We start from the raw sequence: 24979 nt of genomic DNA, 5'->3' as shown, positions 1-24979 counted from the left end.
GGTGTCGTCTGAACTAAGTATGTCAAACAGCAATATCAGGCTATCTTGGCTCAATTGCGGAGTATCTATGGGATCAAACAACATAATCATGATCCCATAGGCATCCAGGAATTGAGCGAGGGAGGCTCCTTTTTCCAGGCTTTGTCTTGGGGGAGGCCCACAGTCTCAGACTTTGAAAACCCCTGATCTAATATACACTATTTTCTGAACTGTTACAGTATTAAACTCCTCACACCATTCTATCACTGGCGCAGAAAATTAAAATCTCACTGCCCACTATTTTGTAAGACTAAAGCGGTCACAGCGTTAAGTCAAACTGTGAAGCACAGCTGCCTTGAGGTGTGTGATTTGCTGTACGCATGCGAGTGAGCGGGCTGCAAACCCAGCACCTGCATGCCAGTCCCTGTCCTGCAGATCTCGCTTTTCACCAGTAGGGGAAGCATCGAGCTCCTGAAACTGAGTCCAGTGTTTTGATTCTGTTTGCGAGCCGTGGCTTCCTGTAGAAGAGATACAGACCTCATCCAGTAGTGATGGAACAATATATCACAATTCATAGCGCGATACAAAAGTGTGCAAATACGTATCGTGGAGCAGAAAAACAAATGGTGATATTAGCTCCATTTTACGCTGCTGTAGTAATCACAAATGAGACGCTTGGCCATCAGTTTCACAAGCTCTCCATCCAACTTCTATTATCGTCACTTTGTAATGACATTTTTAAATTGTTTACATTGTAGAAAACATAGAAATAGAAATATTTCTGTCTCAGAAATAACGATAATTCTGCACAGTCAGACTTTTTTGTCACTGAACTTGTATTTATTACATGCATCATTCATTGTATATAATTTATGTTTATTACATTATCTACATTGTATTGTAGTTGTATTGAATCCTGAACTCCATGTCCAATTGTATAAGAGATAACATGAGGGTCGCAGGTTCGCGGGAAATGGCGTCCAGCCTCCACCTTTAACGGCTTGTTGTCTTTGGGCAGATGGCAGCGACCTGGACGCCGTGAGTCACGGCAGCCTGGATAGTTCTGCTGACACTAACCCGGCGGAGCAGGGCCCCTACGCCTCTGACTCCTCCAGACTAGAGCCCACTGACGATAGAGCTAGCACAGGTACACCCAAAAATGGCTGCCGCTCGACTCCACCTTTCACGGGGCAGCCATCTTCTCCACCCCCCACCCCCACTGACATGTTTTTGTTTTTATAACGTTTTCTCCCTCCTTCCTCATTTTGTCCCACTCACCGGCCGACCTCTTCGTCCTCCTCCTCCTCCTCTTCCATCTCTGCGCTGCTGTTTCCCGCCTTCCCTTCGTCCCGTTCTCCATCCGTGTGTCTTCCTGGTTTGGTTTCTGCTCTGTCCCTAAACCCCGCCCCTCACTCTGCTCTGTCCCTAAACCCCGCCCCTCACTCTGGCCCTGCCTGTGTTGCCCTTGCATGCAGTCGGCCGGTGGGGCTGCGCCGCGGGCGCCAGGGGCCCACTGGGGGGCGCTGAGCTCAGAGAGGTCGCCCTCCACCCAGGTAAACCTCTCTGTCTGTCTGCCTGCCTGTCTGTCTGTCCGTTCATCCTGTCTGTCTCTGTCTGTCAGCTGCTGTAGAGATCGACAGGTGGCAAACGCACTACGAAGCAGTTTCATTCGGAGGAAGACGCCGCACCATCGCAAACTATGCAATTTCAATGCCTGTTCCACATCCTCCTGACATGACTGGATATGCGGCGCTTTTCTGATGCATTTTCTATCGTGGTTTGCATATGTTTTTGAATTTGTAGAGCATTTCCTGTTAATACACGCTACCGGTCAAAAGTTTGGACATGCATTCTTCTTTTTTTAGAATAATAGTGAAGACATCGAAACTATGAAATAACACGATTGGAGGTGCGCAGTGATCAAAACAAATCCAAATCTTATATTTTAGGTTCTTTAAGCCCTTCGCTCTTTCCAAAGGCAAAGGCTTTGGAAAGAAATGCATACATTTCAATTATTAATTAATTATTAATTGATTTCAACATTTAAGCCTAAGCCTTTAATGACTCGAACAGAATGAGAAACATAGTACATTCAATCAGGTGGATCCAGACTGTTGACTGGTAGTGTATGTGCTTTGGCATTTTTTTTTTCCGTACATGTTTTTGAAATTGCTCACTGTAATTGCACTGCGTTTGCGGTGTTGCGTGTTGTAGTGCATTTGCAGCCATCCTCCTAGTCTACAACTCTTCATCTCTTTCTTACCTACGTTTTGTACATTTTTCTTTGGCAAACCTCTCCCGGATCGTGTCACTTCACCCTCTGTCTAGTGTGTGATCTGTCATTCTCTCCATCCAGTACATCGCGTTCTGCAGCAGCACCTCTCCCTCCACTCATCTCTGTCTCTCTCTCTCTCTCTCTTCTCCCTCACTCTCACTCCTGGCTCCACCACAGAGTTATCTGACTGTCAATGTCAATTCTGGAGAGTAATTATCGCCCCGAGGCACATTCTTTTTGATTATGGAAATCATTTTTAATCACCATGATGATGGCACCCTGCGTGCAGGACGACGGAAGGGAAATGGCGGCTCATAGCGCGGCGGGGGCGGGGGCGGGGGGGAGAGTGTGGGGTGGAGACCTCGTTTTGTGCCGTGCGTTGCTTATTATTAGAGCCCGACCGATACTGGATTTTTCAGGCCGATGCCGATATTAGCGAGTAAAAAAAAAATCCGATATCGATATATCGGTCGATGTTCTTAAATTAAATCTACACATTATATTACACAATGTTTTTGCAATGATCCCTCAAATATCAAACACTTGACAAAGATGTGACTTGACATGACTTGAGATATGTAATGTAGGCAGGATATTTTACAGCTCATCAATAAACTTTATTGTCCAAAATGACGTCAATGCAATGAAACAGTAAACTGAACTGGCAATTTAATAATTATAGATAACTACAAATACAGAAACACAAATATAAAATATAACTTGAATTAAGAAAAAAGATCAAATATATACAGCATGTTGTCTATGACTTAAAAAATACAAAAACATATATATATCGGCATATCGGAGAAACATATCGGCCGATACCGATATATCGGTTATCGGCCAATATCGGCCGATAATATCAGTGGACCGATATATCGGTCGGGCTCTACTTATTATATGATCCTCCAATCTAATTGCCTGTAGAAACGAGGTTGTTTTGGAGAGAGATGTTAGAGGTGATGTTGGGGTTGGGGGGTAGGTAGGCGCACTAGTTTTCCCCCAACATCAAGTTGTAACAGTGGGCTTCATCACTACGTGTTGTGCAGCGGCGGTTAGTTCCTCGCCCTGTGCACCGCAGGGGATCCTCCTCCCCTCTGCTCCTGCAGCAGTGACTCCTCCCCTCTGCTCCTGCAGCCGTGACTCCTCCCCTCTGCTCCTGCAGCAGTGACTCCTCCCCTCTGCTCCTGCAGTCCCCTCTGCTCCTGCAGCAGTGACTCCTTCCCTCTGCTCCTGCAGCAGTGACTCCTCCCCTCTGCTCCTGCAGCAGTGACTCCTCCCCTCTGCTCCTGCAGCAGTGACTCCTCCCCTCTGCTCCTGCAACAGTGACTCCTCCCCTCTGCTCCTGCAGCAGTGACTCCTCCCCTCTGCTCCTGCAGCAGTGACTCCTCCCCTCTGCTCCTGCAGCAGTGACTCCTCCCCTCTGCTCCTGCAACAGTGACTCCTCCCCTCTGCTCCTGCAGCAGTGACTCCTCCCCTCTGCTCCTGCAGCAGTGACTCCTCTCCCACAGCTCGGGAGATGGAAAGAAAAGAAAGCATCACTAGTCTCTCCTCTTATGTTTCATGTGTCTCTCACAGGTCTCGTTCCTCGCCCACCGCTTTTATGTAAGCGTACAGCAGATTGAGTCATGTGCAGAAGGGTCGTGTAACAGTGAGGCGTGTTGGTTTTTCTTTAAAAAAAACTGTATCTGCCGATACCGATATTATGCCGATACCAATATTTTTCTTGAATATACAGTATAGGCAAAGTTTTGGCCAATTAAAGATTTTTTTTTAAATATACCTTGCAAAAAGCAGACAAAATTAAGAAATTATGCAAGGCAAAGAAGGATACTATTATACATGGGCAAATTACGGCCAGCGGCCTGTGCGGCCCGCGCTGGAATTGCAAAAATAAAAATCTGATTCCGATCCGATTTGTGAATTAGTGCCAATATCGGCACCCGATACCGATATTGGATCGGATCGGTCCCATCCCTATTGGCCGTTTCTGCCGGTGGGAAGTCGGATTAAGGGTGCATGTCCTTCTCGCTGCACTAGCGCCGCCTCTGGTCGGTCAGGGCACCTGTTCGGTGGGGGAGAGGAACTGGGGGGAATAGTGTGATCCTCCCACGAGCTACGTCCTGCCAGTGAAACTCCTCGCTGTCCGGTGAAAAGAAGCAGCTGAAGCATGTGCTAGTCTACAACTCCTTTTTTCCCAATTATATTTTTTGTCAATATCTTTCTATCTTTTTAAATCATTCCTCTGCATACATTTACTCTACACTGTGTTGTGTATTTCTGTTAAAATATCAGTGGCTTCAGACAGTATCTAACTGGTACTACTCTTCCTGTCTCTCTCTCTCTCTCTGTGTCTCTCTGTGTGTCTCTCGCTCTCTCTTTCTGTCTGTCTCTCTGCTCCCCAGGCGACCAATCAGATCTGGGTTACAACTCGCTGTCCAAAGAGGAGGTGCGGAGAGGCGACGCCGGCTCCCAGGACCCCGCCCCCGACAAAGACGACAAGAAGAGAGAGAGCGACTGCAGCTCCTGTCAGTAACCAGTCTGATATCTTTGACTCTTTTTTTCTACCTATCAAAAAGAAGCTAAAGCTAAACGTGCTCTGTCTCCCTGGTGTTGCCCTCTCCCCTCCACTGATTCATTCTTCTTTGGTTTCTCATGCACATCAAAGCATCTCGGTCATCTCCACCTCCACCACCTCTTCAGGCGCACCGCTGCATCTGACATCTGAAGCTGTGTGCTTTGTCCAAGGCTCAAGACCTGTTTCAAATTTGTTCTCTGTGCCTGTGTGTGTGTGTGCCTGTGTGTGTGTGTGTGCGTGCCTGTATGCATGCCTGTGTGTGTGCCCATGTGTGTGTGTGTGTGTGTGCGTGTGTGTGTGTGCCTGTGTGTGCATGTGCCTGTGTGTGTAGTGTCGGAGACGGAGAGTGCGAAGGGCAGTGGAGACTGCCTCCCTCAGCTGGACATGGAGCTCCACACCTCCTTCAGGCCGCGCGGGATCGTCCGCGGCAACTGTCCCTATGATGTCACAGCCTGTAAGGTCAAAGGCTCGGCCAGCACAGGTACCATAAACATCTTGTCAGGCCCTGACACTGAGGCAGGTGGTTCATCCATCAACCCCCCTGACTCTGTCTATTGCTCTCTCTCTCTCTCTCTCTCTCTCTCTCTCTCTCTCTCTCTCTCAACCCCCTGACTCTGTCTATTGCTCTCTCTCTCTCTCTCTCTCTCTCTCTCTCAACCCCCTGACTCTGTCTATTGCTCTCTCTCTCTCTCTCTCTCTCTCTCTCAACCCCCTGACTCTGTCTATTGCTCTCTCTCTCTCTCTCTCTCTCTCTCTCAACCCCCTGACTCTGTCTATTGCTCTCTCTCTCTCTCTCTCTCTCTCTCTCTCAACCCCCTGACTCTGTCTATTGCTCTCTCTCTCTCTCTCTCTCTCTCTCTCTCAACCCCCTGACTCTGTCTATTGCTCTCTCTCTCTCTCTCTCTCTCTCTATCTCTCTCTCTCTCAACCCCCTGACTCTGTCTATTGCTCTCTCTCTCTCTCTCTCTCTCTCAACCCCCTGACTCTGTCTATTGCTCTCTCTCTCTCTCTCTCTCTCTCTCTCTCTCTCTCTCTCTCAATCCCCTGCCTCTGTCTATTGCTCTCTCTCTCGTTCTCTCAATCCCCTGCCTCTGTCTATTGCTCTCTCTCTCTCGCTATGTCTCTCTCTCTCAACCCCCTGACTCTGTCTATTGCTCTCTCTCTCTCTCTCTCTCTCTCTCTCTCTCAATCCCCTGACTCTGTCTATTGCTCTCTCTCTCGCTGTCTCTCTCAATCCCCTGCCTCTGTCTATTGCTCTCTCTCTCTCTCTCTCAACCCCCTGACTCTGTCTATTGCTCTCTCTCTCGCTCTGTCTCTCAATCCCCTTCCTCTGTCTATTGCTCTCGCTCTCTCTCTCTCAATCCCCTGCCTTTGTCTATTGCTCTCTCTCTCTCTCAATCCCCTGCCTTTGTCTATTGCTCTCTCTCTCTCTCTCTCAATCCCCTGCCTCTGTCTATTGCTCTCTCTGTCTCTCTCTCTCAATTCAAGATGCTTTATTGCTCGCTCTCTCAGTCTCTCTCTCTCTCTCTGACACTGGGTGTGTCATAGAAAAACTGTGAGCCACATTTAATTTTCTCCAGCCTACAACACAGGGTAGCCTTGGCTAGACTGATGACTGATGTCCACCTCCACAAAAATACAACCATCTATTATACTCTCCATAATACTGTAGGCCTACGCTTGCCTACAACATAACCCATTCTTTGATTATTTTATTCTTTGCATAGGTTTATCAAATACAACTTACTGTACAATAGAATAGATAATTATTAGAATAGATCACTACTACTGGAGGCCCATAGGCCAAGAGCAGAAATCCTGATGTATTTGCATTGTAGTGGAGGAGGATGTATTTTGTGTCTGGCAGCAGCACCATGCAGGCAGTGTGTGTCTCTGACCTCCTAATGCAAACTTTGAAGAGGAAAAAAAGGGTGAATCCAAGGATTCTCACTGCAGGAAACAGTCAATTAACAGACTTTTGCTGTGTGCGTAATTATATGCAGCACGGGTCATGATGGATGATGATGTTTTTTCACAAAGAATAATTTCAAATTTATTTTAAAATTAACAATTATTATAATTGGATCATAATAGCCTAAGTTTCAAACAAAATGTAGTAGTAGCTAGTAGGTCTAACTAAAAATTAATTCTGTATCAGATTCTTTTTTGTTGTTGTTGGGGTGGGGGGGGGGGCTGGTTCCAGCTGCCTCTTTGGGTGGCGCACACACACACCCGTGGCTACACTTTCCTGGCATGCCAGTTCACAAACACATTGCCAAAGCATGTAAATTATTAATCAATTAAATTATTAAGTGACAAAAAAATAAATTAAGTAACAGAAAAATAATTCCATCCCCTCCCATGTATTTGTGTGTGTATTTGTGTGTGTGTGTGTGTGTGCGCCCACAGGCATTTGTGTGTTGCTGTGCTTTCACTGTCTACTGACAATTATTGTTTCTGTGTTTATGTCACTTGTGTATCTGTGTATCAGCAAAATATCTCCTTAGCCAATTAAAAAAAAAAACAGAACTCACATACATTCATTATTATCTCTCTCTGTGTCTGTCACATTCTCTCTCTCTCTCTCTGTCTCTCTCTCTCTCAGGTCATGTGGCAGGTCTTCTCTTCACCTCCTCCCTGGAGGAGATCGGGGAGGTTCAGACCAACAGTTTGGTGAGGAGACACAGGAGCGGCGTGGAGGAGGCAGGGGGCAGCGGGAGCACGGTGCTCGGCCTGGGCATGAGCCAGGGCGAGAGCGACCCGGACAGGATCGCAGGCCAGCTGGGTGCCGACGCCAAGATCCTCTCTGCTGCCAAATACAAGTCCAAGAGGCCGCGCTCGCTGGCGCTGGGCGGGCCCGAGGGGGCGCCGGCGAGCGCGGGCGCAGCCACGAGCCACGGGCACAGAGAGGAAGAAGAGGACGCTGAGGAAAGGGACTCAAGCGATGAGGATAAAGGTAATACGGACGACATTTTTGATTTGGAGGACCTGGATTTAGACGGAGAGAGGTCAGAGGTCGGCGCCGGCCTGCGCCAAGCCAGCAAGCAGCGTAAGAACCCCGTGGGCCGTAGCGCCAGCTACAGCGGCGTTGGCGCCGTGACGTCCAGAGGAACTGCGAAGCGCACCGGCATCGAGACGGGCTTCGACCCGCTGTCCCTGCTGGCCGCCCAGTCTCACTCTGAGCAGCGTCGCGAAGACCAAGACCCGGAGGGGGACGAGCCCGGAACGCCCGGTGCCCCGCGCCACCTGGCCCGCGAGATCGAGCTCTACATGAACCACATGGGCAGTCCGCTGAGCAGCCGCACGCCCAGCCTGGAGCTGCAGGAGCCCGCCAGCCCGCTGCTGCTGCACCCCTATTCCTCCTCGCTGTCCGCCCCCCGCCGGGCCAGCCTGCCCCACAGCTCCCCCCTCAGGGCCGGAGGTGTGCCGCGCTCCCGCACCTACCACCCCCCCTCGCCCTCCCAGCCCGGCTCACGCCCGCGCCTGTGGTCGTCGCCGCCCTGCCGCCGCTCCAGCGCCACGCCCAGCACCACGGCCAGCCCCCACAGGGAGCAGGGGGCCCGGGACAAAGAGGGGGGCCCGGCCTCACCCAGCCCCTACAGGGAGCGGGGGGCCCGGGACAGAGAGGGGGGCCCGGCCTCACCCAGCCCCTACAGGGAGCGGGGGGCCCGGGACAAAGAGGGGGGCCCGGCCTCACCCAGCCCCTACAGGGAGCGGGGGGCCCGGGACAGAGAGGGGGCCCTGGTCTCACCCTCGCCCTCCTCCTCCTCCTTCGCCCTGGACTCTCTGCTCACGCCGACCCTGGATGTGTTCAAGAGCAGCATGGTCTCGGCTGGGAAAGGCGTTGCGGAGAAGGCGAGCCGCTGGTACTCCCGCCTGGCCACATACACCACGCCCACCAAGGTACACAGCCTGCAGGAAGGAAAGGGGATGGTGCATTCACATCACTCATTTTGCTTTAGCACATCTATTGAGGCGTTTGAGTTATTGGTCAAGTCATATAAACATGGTCCAAGCAATAGGTTGGGACACCGCTGCCCTCTTCTGGCCTTTTGTGTGCCTGACAGTCTGTTATCTTGTAATTTTGCTCTGTCATGCGACAGACCATTGAGATAATATATATTGGGATTTACTGTGGTTGGAATTGGTGGGTGTTTTGTTCCTAAACACAGTACAGGCTGGGAAGTGAGTTCCTATCACAGATGCTGCTATGGAGCAGTAAAGACCTTAACTTCAACATCATTTATTTCTACAGCCCTTTACACAGCATGTCTCATAGGACTGTACAGAGACCTAGATTGAACTGGTCAACAACAGCCATAGAACCGAAGGATATAGAACAAGCATCAGGAAGAGCGTGACACACAAAAGCAGATTATGGCAGGACATAACAGTCTTGCTATTCTATAGCCTAAACTAGAGCCTTATAGAGCCTCAATGCATACAAGGAAACATACTTATTGCCGGTTTAAATTTCTTTAAGTTTAAATTTGCACCCCATATGTGAATTAGTATACTTGATAGACTAGGCACTCGGTGTAATAGATCGTGCTCAACATGACCTACTAATGATGTGTAGTTTTCTGATTAGACACATCTGTATCAGTTACCATCCATAGTGTTAATATGCTGTCCTACTCTCCTGCCCCCTGCTGGTCCAGGACGGTAACAGTGACCGTCTCAGTGTGTCCTCCCTGGGTATGGGCGAGCCAGACTGCTCCTCCCTGCTGGATGAGGAGGAGCGCAGCGAGTCGGACGTCTCCTTAATCTCCCCACAGAGGAACGGCCCCCGCAGGAGCCCCAGGAGGAGCCCGCTGTGCAGCCGTCTGGAGAGCCCCACCATGGGCTGCAGCCTGGGCAGAGCTGCCCCGCTGCTGCCTGGTGAGACTCTCTTCATCTCACAACACTCACAACGAGTGTCACATTTTAATCATAGTTTCACGTTTTTGCTCCATGTAACAAAGAGAAAAATCGTATTTCGCTTGTCTGTGTAGATTTGTCACAGCTGGCGAAATTGTAAAAAAAAATATATATATATATTCTAACATTACTTGTTTTGTTGTCTCCAATAGGATCATTTGTATAAGTATGGTTTGCACAACTAAGGCTGTCTTTCCACTAAAAATAATGTGGAAAAATTAATTTTGATGATTTGAAAGTTGTCGTCAGATTAATTATTCAGTACTTTATTGCCAAACCAACTCAGTTGTTCGGAACATGCCTTGGTGTTCTCCTGACAAACAATGAGACACGGAATATCAAATATCCCATAAAAAGAATGCGTAAAAAACATAAATAATACCCTCCACCCCTGTATATAATATACAACGGTGCACACATCCATGATCTAAACCTCGAGAATGTCACTCAGGGTTTTTCCTGCAAAGACAATTAAAAACTCTCGTAACGGACAAGCCCGTCTTTTATTGTCACACGAACACCACAATACATGCATGCGGCCACAACACACTCATGCTGACGGTGGCCGGTGAAAAGTGTCCTCTGCATTTAACCCATCCAGGCATGTCCTTTCCTCCGGGGGGCAGGCCAGCAGCAGTGGTCGCTTTCTCGTACAGCGCCCGGGGACCAACTTCGGATGTTGTCGTCACTGGTCGGATGACGATGACGATGACGATCTGATCTTCTGCATGTTTTTAGTGGGGGGGTTATATATGGAGGAACCCCCTGGGGGGTACGGGGAGAACATGCAAACTCCACACAGAGAGAAAGGCCCTTACGACGAGATAACCCACCTGGGCAGTAGGCACTGAAGATATGGGGGGGTACACAACCACAGCGCTCACAGTGTCCCAGGCGAGAATCGAACTCAGGACCTTCTAACTGTGAGGCGACAGCTCTACCACTGAGCCACCGTACCCCGTAATTACATGTCATGCCATCTCCAGCTCTTGACAAAACTGACAGGTGTCTTCATGGAAAACACTATTATCTAACAAGCGTTGCACTCTGCGGATTTCTGCCATTTGCAATTGTAGCATTACACCAATCTGTTGACAGTGTGATGTTAAATATTCTTTACTAAAGTGATTTGTTTAAGAAAGCAGCCTTCTGAGTACCTTTGCATAGTCGAATCAGTGAACAATCCACATAGAAAACGTCTATTATCATTCCAGTTTAAAAAAATCACTATATCGGCCACCTATCGGTAATCGGTGAATTTCCCCCCACTAAAATTCATATCGGACTCAAAAATCCAATATTGGTAGGGCTGTAGTTCACCTCCGCCTCATTTTGAGCCAGGAAAATCCCTGTCACCCTGTTAAGGGGCCATTCACACCCAAAGCGTTTTTAACACATTCACTGCCAGACGTTTTTTTTTTACTGTAGTTAGCTTCTGCCAGAGGGGTTTTTTGAGGATTCTGGCTCATCTTTCAAGACCCGAGGATTCTTTTCTGCTAAGATTTTGTGAACACACAATATCTCAAAAGAACTAATAGAATGTGTGCTTTCTCTGTCTAAAATAGTTAGTTTGTAGAGTTAGTAGTTATGTAAGCATTAGCAGTTGAATACAGCATGGTTTTAGCGTCAGAAAAAATATTCAGAGATAAACGGCTTTTTGTGAAATTCGATAGAACAGTCACTTTAACCATTCATTTTTGGCTCTCTCTCTCTCTCTCTCCCTCCCCCTCTCGCTCTCTCTCTCTCTCTCTCCCTCCCTCTCGCTCTCCCTCCCTCTCTCTCTCTCTCTCTCTCTCTCTCTCTCCCTCCCTCTCGCTCTCCCTCCCTCTCTCTCTCTCTCCCTCCCTCTCGGGAGGGAGACGCACTAGGTTTAATCCTAGTGAGAGGGGGAGAGGGAGAGAGAGAGAGAGGGAGGGAGGGAGAGAGAGAGAGCGAGAGAGAGAGAGAGAGAGAGAGAGAGAGGGAGAGAGCGAGAGGGAGAGTTGCTTCAACTCCTCCCTCCGTGGGCGTTCTTCTTGGCTGCAGCGGCCGTCACAAGCTTGTCACCAGCCTCAGTGCTTTGCTGCTGTCCTGTGCCTGTCTGCACGGCCGCTGTTTGAGGAAGTCGGGATGGACTCGCTCGCTTCTTGGAGTTTTGGTTGAGAGAAGCTTTTGCGATTCTGGTCATATTTATGCTGCGTGTTTCAAAGTGTGTTCCACGTGTAATCTATTATGTAAATTTGCAATCCCGCATCGCCAGCAATCAGCGCGAAAACGAAAGCGTTTTCCCCCATCCATTTTCATGAGAATGGCTGGGGTGAGAATGGCGTGACAAGTTAAAAAAATGCTTGCCTTCCTCTAGTCAGGAGAGCACTGTTGCCACTTAGTGGGTCGGTGGAATGGGTTGTAAACGTTCGGTGGCTCCAATAATTATATAAGAGATGTAAAAGGGTTAGATGCACATCCCACGGTCAAAAAAAAATAATCATTTTTTTGACGACTCAACTCGTCGTTGGCAGTGAACAGCTGGATTGTGTTTGACGACTCAACTCGTTCTTGGCAATTAACGTGTTAAGAGCTGCCAGCGTCTTTCTGCAATTCATTCTCTATGTAAGGACGCGCTAAACGTGCCCCTCTTTTAATGAACGCACCTGGCGTTTAGCGCTGGTGGCGTCTGTTTTTGGAGGAGCGCTGTGGGCGTTTTAAAGCTGAAAAAAGTTGAACATTCGAGGAAAAGCGCCCTGCTCGTCTTTTCCACTCCTCCCGAGGTATCCTCAACCTCCGCTGCTACCAGAATTGACAATAATCTGGCTTTCATGTTGACAGTGAACAACATCAAACAGACAAAACTAGCTGGCTACCGTCCGTGTGGTCGTTGTGGGCTCAACTCTACTGCACGCGACTGCAGGGGAAAATAAAACAAAGCCAAAAAAAACGGTCCGTGCGTGCGCTGTGTCTTGTGCACAATGGAAGCGCTCTCAACATGATTTTCATAGCATTCTGACTGAAAAAAGTTGGACTTTTGGTGTGAATGTCCCCTAACAGTGTGTAGTATCGTAGTAGACATACAATATATTTTCCAAAATGTGATAAGAAATACTGTATGTGGCTGACGTATGGACTGTGTCACACTGTGTGCTGCTGCAGGGTGCGTCCCCTCTTCGCCCAGCTTCCCTCTGCCAGAAAAGTCGGACCTGGGCTCCTCACGCTACACCAGCAACACCAGCATCTTCAACAACTACGCCATGGAGGTAAATGCACAGTCTGAATATTCCACCAGAAACACCTTTACACACAACTGTTGACATGCAAATTAAAGGCATCTTTACAAGCTGGGACCGCAACGCTGGTATTGTTTTCACCTTGTTGAGTCTGTTGAGACTGCAGCAGTTGACTTACTAGTATGAAATAAAGCTGAAAGGTTGTGGCAAACAAACGTTAATATCTCAAAAACTATACATCACATCACTTATAGTTTGACATTCTGAGTGAGAGAAGAAGTACCTAAAGCAGTGGTTCCCAACCTTGGGGTCGCAACCTGGAATTCAAATGGGGTGCCCTGATTTTTTTTCCTTTCTATCTTTTTTCTTTCTCACCACACACAATTAAAAACAAATCTGAATAAGATTAGGGCATGTGAACAAACTATTTGAATAAAGTTAGACTTGATATTAATCTATGAATTCTGAGATTAAAGACAGAATTCAGAAAAAAAAAGCTGTGGTCTAGAAGGTTTGCTGTGTTGTTGCATTGTGACCATAGACTGTACATATAAATATCGTGACACATTGAATTTGGAGATATGGATTGGTCCCCGTCTCTCGTTCTCCTGGAGGAACCTCTCCTCTCATGACTCTTGACTGTGTTGTGTTCCAGCTGCTGATCTCCAGCTGCTCGCGCTGTAAGACGTGCGACTGCCTGGTGTACGACGAGGAGATCATGGCCGGCTGGACAGCCGACGACTCCAACCTCAACACCACCTGCCCCTTCTGCGGAAACCCCTTCCTGCCCTTCCTCAACGTGGAGATCAGGGACATGCGAGGACCTGGCAGGTAAACTGCAGCCTCAACAACACGGAACTGCTTCCAATGCTGGAAACATCTTTGTGTTGTGACGGGGCGAAGAAGTTCACTCATTTTACACAGGGCATGTTTTCCCCCACTTGATCTGATTTCCAGGGGATTTCTGGTCCTTTTCAGGGGCAACAATTCCTATTGCTGGAAACGGGCAGCATCCTCACAGAAGACTCTCTGTCCCCAACCTGTCCATCTTCTACCCATTCATTTTTTGAATTTTGTTAAACCATATTGTTTTATTTTCAGTCGCTGCAGTGGCTTGTGTTGGTTGGAATGTTCTTCTACATCTGGCTGCATGGTGTCAACATGTCCTACTGCTTCAGGCTGCGAACTCGCTTGTCAAAAGAAAAAGACAAAAAATCTTTCCCAGAACACACTGGGAAGATGAAAAGGATTTGCTTGCGGTGGCATCCATGAATCACCTACGGTGGCCCACAGGGGACAGTAGTCCCCTAAGAACTTTAAAGGCATATTCTCCCTGAGCCTTGTTCATGTCTGACCCCCGCTGTGCGATACAGGCCAACTGTCAAATCAAAAAACAATAACACTGGCCTGTAACACCTGCCTGGGCTTTTGGTATTTAAATCTCCCGTCTCTCTGTCCAGGCTGTTCCTGAAGGGCAGTCCGTCGGGCGAGGAGGCGGTGACCTCATCGTACTCGGCGTCCACAGGTTTGGACACGGGGACGTCGACGCTGTCCACCCCCTGTCCCACCACCGCCGTGTCCCCCCCCTCCCCCAGGACCACGGCACAGGAAGGCTCAGCGAACGGAAGGTAACCGCTCTGTTCGTTACTTACTGATGCTATAAATCTGTGCTTCTTGAGTTGAGTAGCTCAGGAGCTTTTACTTAGAGGACATTTGACACTTTTTTACTTTTACTGAAGTAGATTTTTATGCCAGTACTTTGACTTGTACTGAAGGAACATATCAGAAAAGCAACAGTACTTCTACTGGAGTAGGACATTTCAGTAATCTTTCCACCAGTGGATCTTGGTATATGTTTTGTGTTTACATCTACAGCATCACTGAGTATTTTCTACATCCATAAGCATGTTTGTTGTAGCTCTCATCTTCATGCAGCTTCCAGTTTGCCTCATTAGAGAATGCCTTTGAAGCAGGAACCTACTGTCGCCACGCACGCACACACACATACACACACGCACACACACACGCACACACACACACACACACACACACACACACACACACACACACACACACACACAAAGCGGCAGTGTGACACAATCTGACAAAGCCAATGTGTGTGTAGCGGCTGTTTATTTGTGTCACATGTTGTCCTCGTCTCTCGTCAGGACCGTGTCGGGCCGGGCCCAGGGCATCGACATCCCCACGGAGCGGCGGCAGGGGGCGCTGTCCCCCGGCGCTCCCATGGTGCGCAGCGTCAGCGCCTTCAGCCCCATGGAGAACCCCCCCCGCCCGAGCTGCTGCGTGCCCACCTCCGGCAGCCTGCCCAGCCGCCTCAACGACCACAGCGTGAGTCCTGCCCCTGAGCACTGAGGGGTTAGCGCTGGCACAGGTGGCGCACACCTTCTTGGAAATATTGGAGAATATTAAATATCGTGACATTTTGCAAATGTGGCAATATTTTCCGCAATATCGAATATCGCCCCTCCACCCTCTCGTCCCGGCTGCAGCACCATGTGTTGCTTAGGTCACGATTGAACAAAGTTGTAAAGTTATAATAAACCAATAATCTATTGTAGTGGAAAAAACTAATCTTAGTTGTTGTCAGATTTTTGTCATTTTATTTCAAGTGGGTAGCCTTCTCTATAATCAGAACATTTTCCTGTAAATAGCAGAAATTAGTAAATTTCTCACAGATTCACTTGGCCTGCTCTCAGGTTACTTGGACAGACTGCTCAAAGTAAGAGGTTGTTCCTCTGTGGCTCCTGTGTGGTTCACTCACCACTGTGGTGGGTTGCACAGAGAACATCAGACTAGAACACACTAGACGGCCATGGTTGAACAAGGTCCATAAATTGCATTTACTGTAACCTCCCGGAGGAGGTGGTCTACTTGGATTTTGGTAGAAAACTCATGTTAGTGACGGGGATTCATACAGGTATCACTACTACTACTGTCACATTTACCTCGATAATGATCAATGTAATTGTTTATTCTTCTAACCTTGGCGCAGAAAAAGTACATTCACCATCAGCATGACAAATAAAAAAAAATATGTTTCTAACATTGTATGGAATATTGTCAGCTCAGCAAACACTTTTAGGACTACACGTGTCTTTTTTTTTTATAGAGAAACCAAAACGGGCACAAAACTGATCTAGTCCGTTGTGAGTTATTGATCACCTTCACCTTCTTCTCACTGACTTGAACCTCTCTAACTCGTCCACCCTCCAGGACCCGCTCAGTATGGACTGGCGGATCCATAACCCCGAGCCGGTGACGGTCCCCTACCTGAGCCCGCTGGTGCTGTGGAAGGAGCTGGAGAGCCTGCTGGAGAACGAGGGCGACCCGGTGATCACGGCGCCGGGCGTGGTGGACCATCACCCCATCATCTACTGGAACCTGCTGTGGTACTTCAGACGCCTCGACCTGCCCAGCAACCTCCCCGGACTCATCCTCACCTCTGAGCACTGCAACAAGGGCTCCCAGGTCCGACAGGCACACACGCATGCATGCACACACACACACACACACATGCACACACACACACACACACACACATGCATACACATGCATGCGCACACGCACGCACACACACACACACGCACACACACACACCATATACCTGTTGTTCAAATAAAGAAATGCATTAATTCATTCATTCAAAAGTTCATAAGTTGCAGTACTTATGTGTTCCTCACATCAGATGCCTGCTGCAGCAACATGGCTTGTGCTGCAGTGCCAAGTGTGTTTGTTGTTTTTAATTACTGTTATTATTAATTATTGTTTTTTAAATGGTAAAAAAAAAAAAGTGTCACTGAATCTAATTGAAATCAATCAAACTTAGATTGTTCTTTGGATCAGCAGCATGTTGCCTGCACTAGATCCTTGAGGAGCACAAGGAGCAGAGATAATGTGATGCTCTGATTGTATCTTGTGTTCATAATTAGATGTCAGATAATGAGATGTTTTTGTGTAACAGTGTTGGCTGATTATTACACAACCTTGATATGATAACTGGTCTCTGGGTCATAATAATGTACCAGATTTTACCAAGACGCCTGGGTTTAAAGATTCACGTTTTACACCTAATAGATCATTCTTGGGTCAAGCTTACTTTCTTCACTACACTTCAACATAAAAATAACTTTCTTCTTATTTAAAAGAGTAACTGATAATGGATTACAATAATTAAGAAATTAGTGTGTTAATGTGCTCTCTCTCTCTCTGTCTCTCTGTGTGTGTGTCTCTCTCTCTGGTCTCTCTGTGTGTGTCTCTCTCTCTGTCTCTCTGTGTGTGTCTCTCTCTCTCTCTGGTCTCTGCAGGTCCCTCGTCACTGGATGTCAGAGGACAGCAAACACGTGTTGATCCAGATCCTGTGGGACAACCTGAAGCTGCACCAGGAGCCCATCCAGCCACTCTACATCCTCTGGAACACACACAGTGAGTCAGGCTCTCAGTTTTAATCTGCTGAATAGTGTTTTGGTCGCTGCATAATAATATCCATTTGTATTATTTCATCGTTTTGATGTCTTTGCTATTATTCTAAAATATAATGTATGAAAATAGTATAAATATATAAATAAATATAGAAAGGTCTCGTGTGTCCAAACTTGCAAACTATGCAATGTATAGCAATGAGAAGGATGTGGGAATATGATGAAACCAGATGTGAATTTACAGTAAATATATGATGTGGTAAAACATGTTTGTATTGTGTTGACACGGGAAAAAAAAAAAGGCCTAGAGAAGTCATGCCTACGCACAGGAAGGGAACTGCCTTATCACTCTTATTGTTGTCACGATACCAGATGTTTGAATTTGACACGCCAATACTAAGTTTAATATATAAAAAAATCAAGACTGCTACGATACCACAGCCAACACGAAATACCATCAGGCAGTATGTTGTCACGCTTGATCTGGTCTCACCAGGACTGCCCCTTTCCTCTGTCTGGGCTGCCTGGTTGGCTGTGAGGCCCCTGAGGACCGCCCCTTTCCTCTGTATGGGCTGCCTGGTTGGCTGTGAGGCCGCTGAGGACTGCCCCTTTCCTCTGTCTGGGCTGCCTTTTTTTACATTTTTGTTTTGTTCCGCTGTATTAAACTTTCAGCTGAGTTTCTTATTCAAATCCACATGTCCGTTTGGTGTTTGTGCTGACATCATATTACAGAGATGAAGCCTGTACAGAAGGAGGTCATGTGTTTGCCTGGTGGTGCCAAGAGGTTCTCCACCCTTTTCTCTCTTGCATGTGAAACCCGCTAAGAGGTTGGTCTTGACCTGAATCTCTTTGCAGTCCGTTGTTTGGTATCTGTCTTTGTTGACTCTGTCCGTGAAATGGTTCCATATTTGGCTCCTGGAAACAAGTCTGGTCAACCAGTTTAGTGGACTGAGATCCAGTTCAGGACGTTTGGATGCTTTGAATGTTTTCAGCCGTAGGTATAGGTAGTCCTGTCAGGAGCCAGCTGACACCATTCTCCAATCCTTCTTCTTCTCCTCCTCCTTTCAAGCAGAAGAACACCGGTGTCATTGAGAGTCACATGTACATGTCTTTCCGTCATTCTACTCATGCTGTGTGTAATTAGTTTACAGCGTTTAAAAACTTTACAGCGTCAAACCCAGCATGAAATCAACTGCTGTCCCGGCTAACAAAGACCACCTGAATCAACAGGATGGAGGTGACAGTAAAGTGTTTTGAACCTAACGCAGCGCTGAGATGAGAACACGCGACTCGGCTCAGCGAAAGAATAAGGAGAAAACTGAAAGTTTGGTTCCATGTTCGCTGTGATGGAGTTTGTTTTTCATACTGGACGGGAGGAAAACCAGCGCTGATATCTGCGTCTATACGCTGACCGTGTGCAGAAACTGGACTGCTGGCACACCGCTCTCTCTCTCTCTCTCTCTCTCTCTCTCTCCAGTCACGCTCGACCTAGTCTCAACGCCAGACCCATGAGAGTTCTTACGCTGATACACTACGTTACTGCATGCTGCAGAGCTCTCTCTGGGTCTGGGACACTTTCCCTCAGAGGGCTGGTTATGGGAGGGAAACGTTCACTTGGCCAGTCATATGCCAGTGATGGCTTCAGTCCTCTCCAATCAGTAACGACTTTGCGATCAGACGACACGGGAGGCGCAGCCCATTCTTCGAACCGCTCTCTCATCGGTGCTACGACCTGTCACTCATTCAATTTCAACCCGCCTTCAAAACCAGCAGTGGCTGTGAACTGGCACAGACTCACAATATGTAGTATGCGGAGCGCAGCGATTCAACGTAATATTTGAGTCTGGGGAGAGACTACTCTCGACCTTGCTCGACCACCGAACTGCACACTCTCTCTCTCGCTTGCGGGGGGAGGGGCTTAGGCTAGGAAACAGACGGACGGACATCGCATGCTACACATGGACAGACAGACACACGTATCACTTATAGAAGTGGCTGCACCGTTTAAAAAGCTGTTGGTACAGTATGATACTTTAGTTAACTAACCAATCAGCACATTTACGCCTTCTAGAGGTAACTCTTATACTTGATATTATTGCTTGAAGTTATTTTCTACTCTTTCATATTTTTGCCAATGTTTTCATTTTCAAGTCATTTACTTTTTTGGGGGGGAGGGGGGTGTATTATAAGTTACTTTCCTTTGCTTCTCAGTATTTGATATAGGTGATGTCGTCTCACAATATTTGACTTCCTTACACAAGACAAACTGCACAAAACATTGGAACGGGATTTCAGCTTGCAGAACACATTTGGTGAAAGTATCCAACAACATACATTTCTAAAATTCAGTATCGAATTCAAATTTGGACGAAGCGCTATTGAAACTCTGGTTTGTCGTGACAACACCGCTGCTGTATTAGTCTGAGAGGTGAAGGAACAGACGCTCCTGCTCGGATGTTTTTGATGGACTGTTGAACGCCAGAGGGAGGAGCGGAGGTTAACAGGCTGTCTGCTCTCTGTCTTCCAGGACTTAACTGTACTCTGTTGTTAGAGAGTGAGTGCTCTCTCTCTCCTGTTGTCTGTGCTGCTCTCTCTCTCTCTCTGCTCTCACTGTGCTGTTTGGAAAGTCGTGTGTGTCGCTCTGTCCTCCTCCTGGCTGCAGCGTGTCTGTGTTTTGTGCCTCTTGCTTCATGCCTTGCCGTGTTGTCAGTCAGGTCTGCGGAGAGTCGGACCCTGCCGGTGTCGGAGACTGTGGGCTAGAGCTGGACACTTAAAGGATGGCTTTACCGCTAATCAACCCACTTTGTATCATTAATAATCTGGCTAATATAAGCACATGGGCAGTGTTTACCTTCTCTCTGTCTGTTTTCCTCACGGAGATCTCCCACTTCCTCCTCTGGCAAAGCGATCCGTTTTACGTCACACCGCGTCATAACGGAACTACGGAGGTTCTGCTCGAGATGCGGAATCTGCTCCGAGGGCGGCTGTTATTGTTTATTTTTATTTTTTAAGTCTGCGCACATCCATGGAGAATGGCACGGAGAGCCTTAACGAGCCTTAATGACTTTCAGCTGGTGGGGGCGGAGTTTCTGCAGGCAGCCGCAGGAGCATTTTTCTCTGTGAGGTAAACAGAGAGAGAAGGTAAAACACAGAAGGTAAAACACTGCCCATGTGCTTACATTACCCAGATTATGATAGAAAGTGGGTTGATTACTGGTAAAGCCATCTTTTAATGAGGGAGGGGGGGGGGGGGGGCAGGTCGGGGTCATAATCGCAATATGAACTTTTGCAAATCGCAAAGGCTGCAATTTGGCAAAATGGAGAGAGTGTAGTGCAATACACTTGATGGATACTGACAGTAGTGTTCATCAATGGAAGTTGGTGGTGCTGGTGCATGTAGCACAGAAAGGTCGATTTTGAACTCCCACGCTGTTAACCAGGGCTCAATTCCACTTGTGAACGATAGTTATTTAACTCCTGCAGGTCACCTTTGGTCCATGGATCAAGTTCAATATTGGTGAAAAACCTTCATCAAACCAATTACATCCTGAACACTGACATGTATTTTCTTTTTTTCTTAAGAAAAAATTAAAACATGAACAAACAAGAAAGAGGTGATGAAATGAATCGCGGTTTATATCACAATTGCAATATTTCTGTCAAAATAATAATTTTTTTCAGTCGGACGATGACTCTGACAAGAGGGGCTGCTGTGTTTTGTGAAGCGTTGTTGTTGACATGCAGCGTGTTTGTCTCTGTGCATTCTGGGAACCCAGAGTCTATCAGTCCGACGACTAAAGCGCAAATTATGCTCACGCGAAATCGCCAGCGCTCACTGCGTCGAAGGGGTCGCCGCAGCTGGCCGTCCTATCAGCGCAGCTCGGTGGAGGGTGCGTGCAGCTCCTCGAAAATGAGACTCCGCGGCGTCAACACAGACGTGACATGACCAGCACGAGAGCTGTGATTGGCCGTTGCCTTGGGCCATGCACACATATCCGCTGATGTACTTGTTGTTGTGAGGAATGAGGAAATGCCATTTCCTCATTTTACAGTGCTTGTCCCTCATCTAGCAAAGCCTTCTGCAGGCTCACCGGAATGAGTTTTGAAATGGAGGGACAATAAAATGTCCCCCCACCGACATGATTGCAAGTTCTTGGTAAACGACACGATAACGTCATATGTAACGGACATAAGTGTACCACAAGCTAGCCACCTAGTGTTTTGGACGTGTACCGCAGCCAACGCGCCGAGTTACATTAGACTATGCACAGTCTCGCTGTCGCTGTCCGCTGTAGAGCCCCTTCCATCATTGTTTACAGTCCGACATCGTCTCATATGCAGCTATTATTATTATTATTATTATTATTATTATTATTATTATTATTATTATTATTATTATTATTAGCCGAAATGTCGTCTGGACCTACAGCCAACTCCATTCTCGCGTCAATTGGACTGTAAACAATAACTGTTGGCGCGGACACCCACTCAACAGTGGAAACCCCCGAAATATCGTCCATCTGCCACAGAGTAGTCGACTCGACTCGTGAGACTGATCAACTCTGGGTGCCCAGATTGGTCTCTGTGCCGTCGGATCTCAAATACAGTCCAGCTCTGTATTTGAGGCTGGGTTTGCATCTCTGGTTGAATGTTCTGCCTGGTTCCCTCCACTCTGTGTACTTGTACTTGCCTTTTATTTGTTGTACTTGTAACTAATGAAACATGATGAGGATGGATTTGACTGTAGTACTTGTAGGGCTGGATACTGACCAATATGGCAAAACATTTGGTGCCAAAGTTTGGTACTTGGTGATGGTGAATCACATTGTCCTTCATCCAATACATAATAAATATGGAAGCTTATGAACACTTGCTAGTCTTGATCTAAATACTCAAAACGGATGCTATTTACTAGTTCTTGAATGTGAACATTTTCACACATACAGTATGGGTTCAAATGTCTTTAAGTTGGGAAATGTAATGTACTGCCCAAATGATATGATAGTCGAAAAGGTTTAGCCTATTTCTATAATTAAAGTTATGTAGTAAATACGCTTTTTATTCAACATAGGCTTTGAATAAAGTGTCAGGTTTGAATTGGAGGCAGCTGTATCAAAACCTGTGCGATATTCAGCCCTAAGTACTTATCAGAGCAGGCGAGCCAAAACCTGCTGAGTTAACATTGTGTGTGTGTGTGTGTGTGTGTGTGTGTGTGTGTGTTTGCGCGTGTGTGCGCGTGTGTGTGTTTGCGTTTGTGCGCGTGTGCGTGCAGACGTGGGCTACCCTCTGTCGCGGCCGGTCCAGGAGGAGGAGCGTGCGTTCAGCGAGGAGTTCCTGCAGAGCGTGGTGAAGAGCATCCAGAGGAACGACGTGTCGAGGCCCATGGGACAGCTGCTGGCCCTGCTGGGACACACGCTGGGGGTCAAGAGGCAGAGGTCAGATCAGTCACTCATTATTATAAAATACACTGACCGGATGAGTCCAAACCACAACATGAACTGACTGCTCATTACCCTGCTTTTTACACAACTGCTTATCCAAAGGCATGAATCATTTGACGTGAATTATTGATTTGGAATGATTTTATTAGAAGCTCAATTTACACCCTGTGCCAAAGAAATGTCAACAGTAAAGGCTGAATTATGCTCACCCTGCCGTGAAGGGCGCGGGGGTGGAGCGAGGGGCGGGCGCGTCAAATTACGTAAATTTGTTGGGCGTGGTTAAGCGCTAGCTCCAGCGGCCGCTCGCGTTCTGCCTGACTTTTTTTCTAACAGCGCGAGCTTCTCTCCAAACATGGCTGCATTTAAACCATTGAGCCCTGAACACTGAGCTGTGTTTTCGCCACATTTCTTGACCCATGTGGTAGGCTATAAACTTAGATTTGCAACTGTTCGTTTTTAGTCATTTCACCAAGTAGGCTAAATGTGTTGTGTTGAGAGCATTATTGAGAGAGATTAAAAGCAGCACAGAGTAGCCTAGTAGGCTATCAGGGCTGAGTAGTAAAAACGGCTTTCAGTAAAAACAAGTTTGGTGAGTCCTTCATGTGCTGATGTGCGGTCGTTTGAGAGTGAAAGCGCACTCAGTACTGCACAGCGTTTCATTGCGACTTTTCACAGGCTGTTTTCACCATTGTACAATGCACACAATACATGCTGATCACTTTCTGAGTATAATGGCATCTGCCCCAGCGCGAGGTCTGCACGGTGACTCACGGAGACTCGCGGGGCCCCACCCCCACGGAGCTTGCTCGAGCATAAGAGCACCTTAACTCAGGAGTGACATCCTTTTGGCACAAGGTGTTCATTTAGTCAGAGATCAACAAGATCCATCAGGCTTCTGGAGTGCAGAGTGATGCATTCAGATGGGAAACTGTGTTCAGTGGCCAATCAGAATTGAGTGTTCAGTAGGGATGTCACAATATATCGTCCCACAATATATCGCGATATCAAAACGTGACAATATGTATCGTTGAGATGAAATCTCATATCGTGAGAAAAAGAAGCTGAACATGGTGGCACTGATCTGCATCTGATTGCATGCTCGCTCTCCTTTTCATTGCTTTGTTTGAACAGACGAGGGACGTTACAGACACGGAGGATGAAAATGGTGAAATTACTCAAATTAATTTCACCGTGAATGAAATGCGATCGACTTACAAATCGATCGCAAAATAAATTGTTAAAATATCGTATCGTATCGTTATCGTGAACCCAATATCGTGTATCGTAATGTATCGTATCGTGAACTGAGTGTATCGTGACACCCCTAGTGTTCAGTCAAACAAAGCATTATGCAGTCCAGTCAATGATCAGAGGGTCGTCGGTTGTCTTATCTGTTGTCTCACCAGCTGATCTTGACTCTCTCTCCCTCAGGAGTTTGTACAGAGACATACTGTTCCTCTCCCTGGTGGCTCTGGGGAAAGATAACATTGACATCGGTGAGTTGTGCTTTGGTCTCCTGCTAAACATGTTAACTTGTCTACATGAGTTTTTGGGACAGTTCTATTCTAAAGATGCCCCTCCCCCCCCCCCCCCCCCCTCCCTCTTCTGTCAGACGCGTTCGACCGTGAATACAAGATGGCGTACGACCGGCTCACCCCCGGCCTGGTGAAGCTGACCCACAACTGTGACCGTCCTCCCAGCACCGGGGTGATGGAGTGTCGCCGGACGTTCGGAGAGCCCTACCTGTAGCGGCTCTCCTCAGAGAGAGCCCTACCTGTAGCTGCTCTCCTCAGAGAGCCCTACCTGTAGCTGCTCTCTTCAGAGAGAGCCCTACCTGTAGCGGCTCTCCTCAGAGAGAGCCCTACCTGTAGCTGCTCTCCTCAGAGAGCCCTACCTGTAGCCGCTCTCTTCAGAGAGAGCCCTACCTGTAGCTGCTCTCTTCAGAGAGAGCCCTACCTGTAGCTGCTCTCCTCAGAGAGAGCCCTACCTGTAGCTGCTCTCCTCAGAGAGCCCTACCTGTAGCCACTCTCCTCAGAGAGAGCCCTACCTGTAGCTGCTCTCCTCAGAGAGCCCTACCTGTAGCGGCTCTCCTCAGAGAGAGCCCTACCTGTAGCCGCTCTCCTCAGAGAGCCCTACCTGTAGCTGCT

General features: G+C 47.7%; 1 protein-coding gene across 1 annotated transcript in view; it reads left to right on the top strand.

Moving 5' to 3' along the window:
• Positions 1–24581, top strand: part of LOC310790869 (C-myc promoter-binding protein-like) — a gene marked incomplete at its 3' end in the record, with an annotated part of 114135 nt that extends 89554 nt beyond the window's left edge. The window contains exons 20-35 of the mRNA XM_083652575.1: positions 998–1126; positions 4660–4782; positions 5164–5313; positions 7438–8392; positions 8564–8735; positions 9494–9713; positions 12879–12982; positions 13608–13783; positions 14413–14580; positions 15121–15301; positions 16187–16441; positions 17278–17395; positions 19919–19945; positions 22664–22826; positions 24264–24328; positions 24445–24581. Coding sequence (XP_083508701.1) covers positions 998–1126; positions 4660–4782; positions 5164–5313; positions 7438–8392; positions 8564–8735; positions 9494–9713; positions 12879–12982; positions 13608–13783; positions 14413–14580; positions 15121–15301; positions 16187–16441; positions 17278–17395; positions 19919–19945; positions 22664–22826; positions 24264–24328; positions 24445–24581 — 3143 coding nt within the window. The remainder of the gene's footprint in view (positions 1–997; positions 1127–4659; positions 4783–5163; positions 5314–7437; positions 8393–8563; positions 8736–9493; positions 9714–12878; positions 12983–13607; positions 13784–14412; positions 14581–15120; positions 15302–16186; positions 16442–17277; positions 17396–19918; positions 19946–22663; positions 22827–24263; positions 24329–24444) is intronic.
• Between the last annotated feature and the right edge of the window lie 398 nt (positions 24582–24979).

The sequence above is a fragment of the Poromitra crassiceps genome (genome assembly GCF_964638095.1).
Source record: "Poromitra crassiceps genome assembly, chromosome: 16".
Classification (NCBI taxonomy): domain Eukaryota; kingdom Metazoa; phylum Chordata; class Actinopteri; order Beryciformes; family Melamphaidae; genus Poromitra; species Poromitra crassiceps.
Note: the sequence above shows the minus strand (reverse complement) of the source record. Positions and strands in the feature narration are given on the sequence as shown.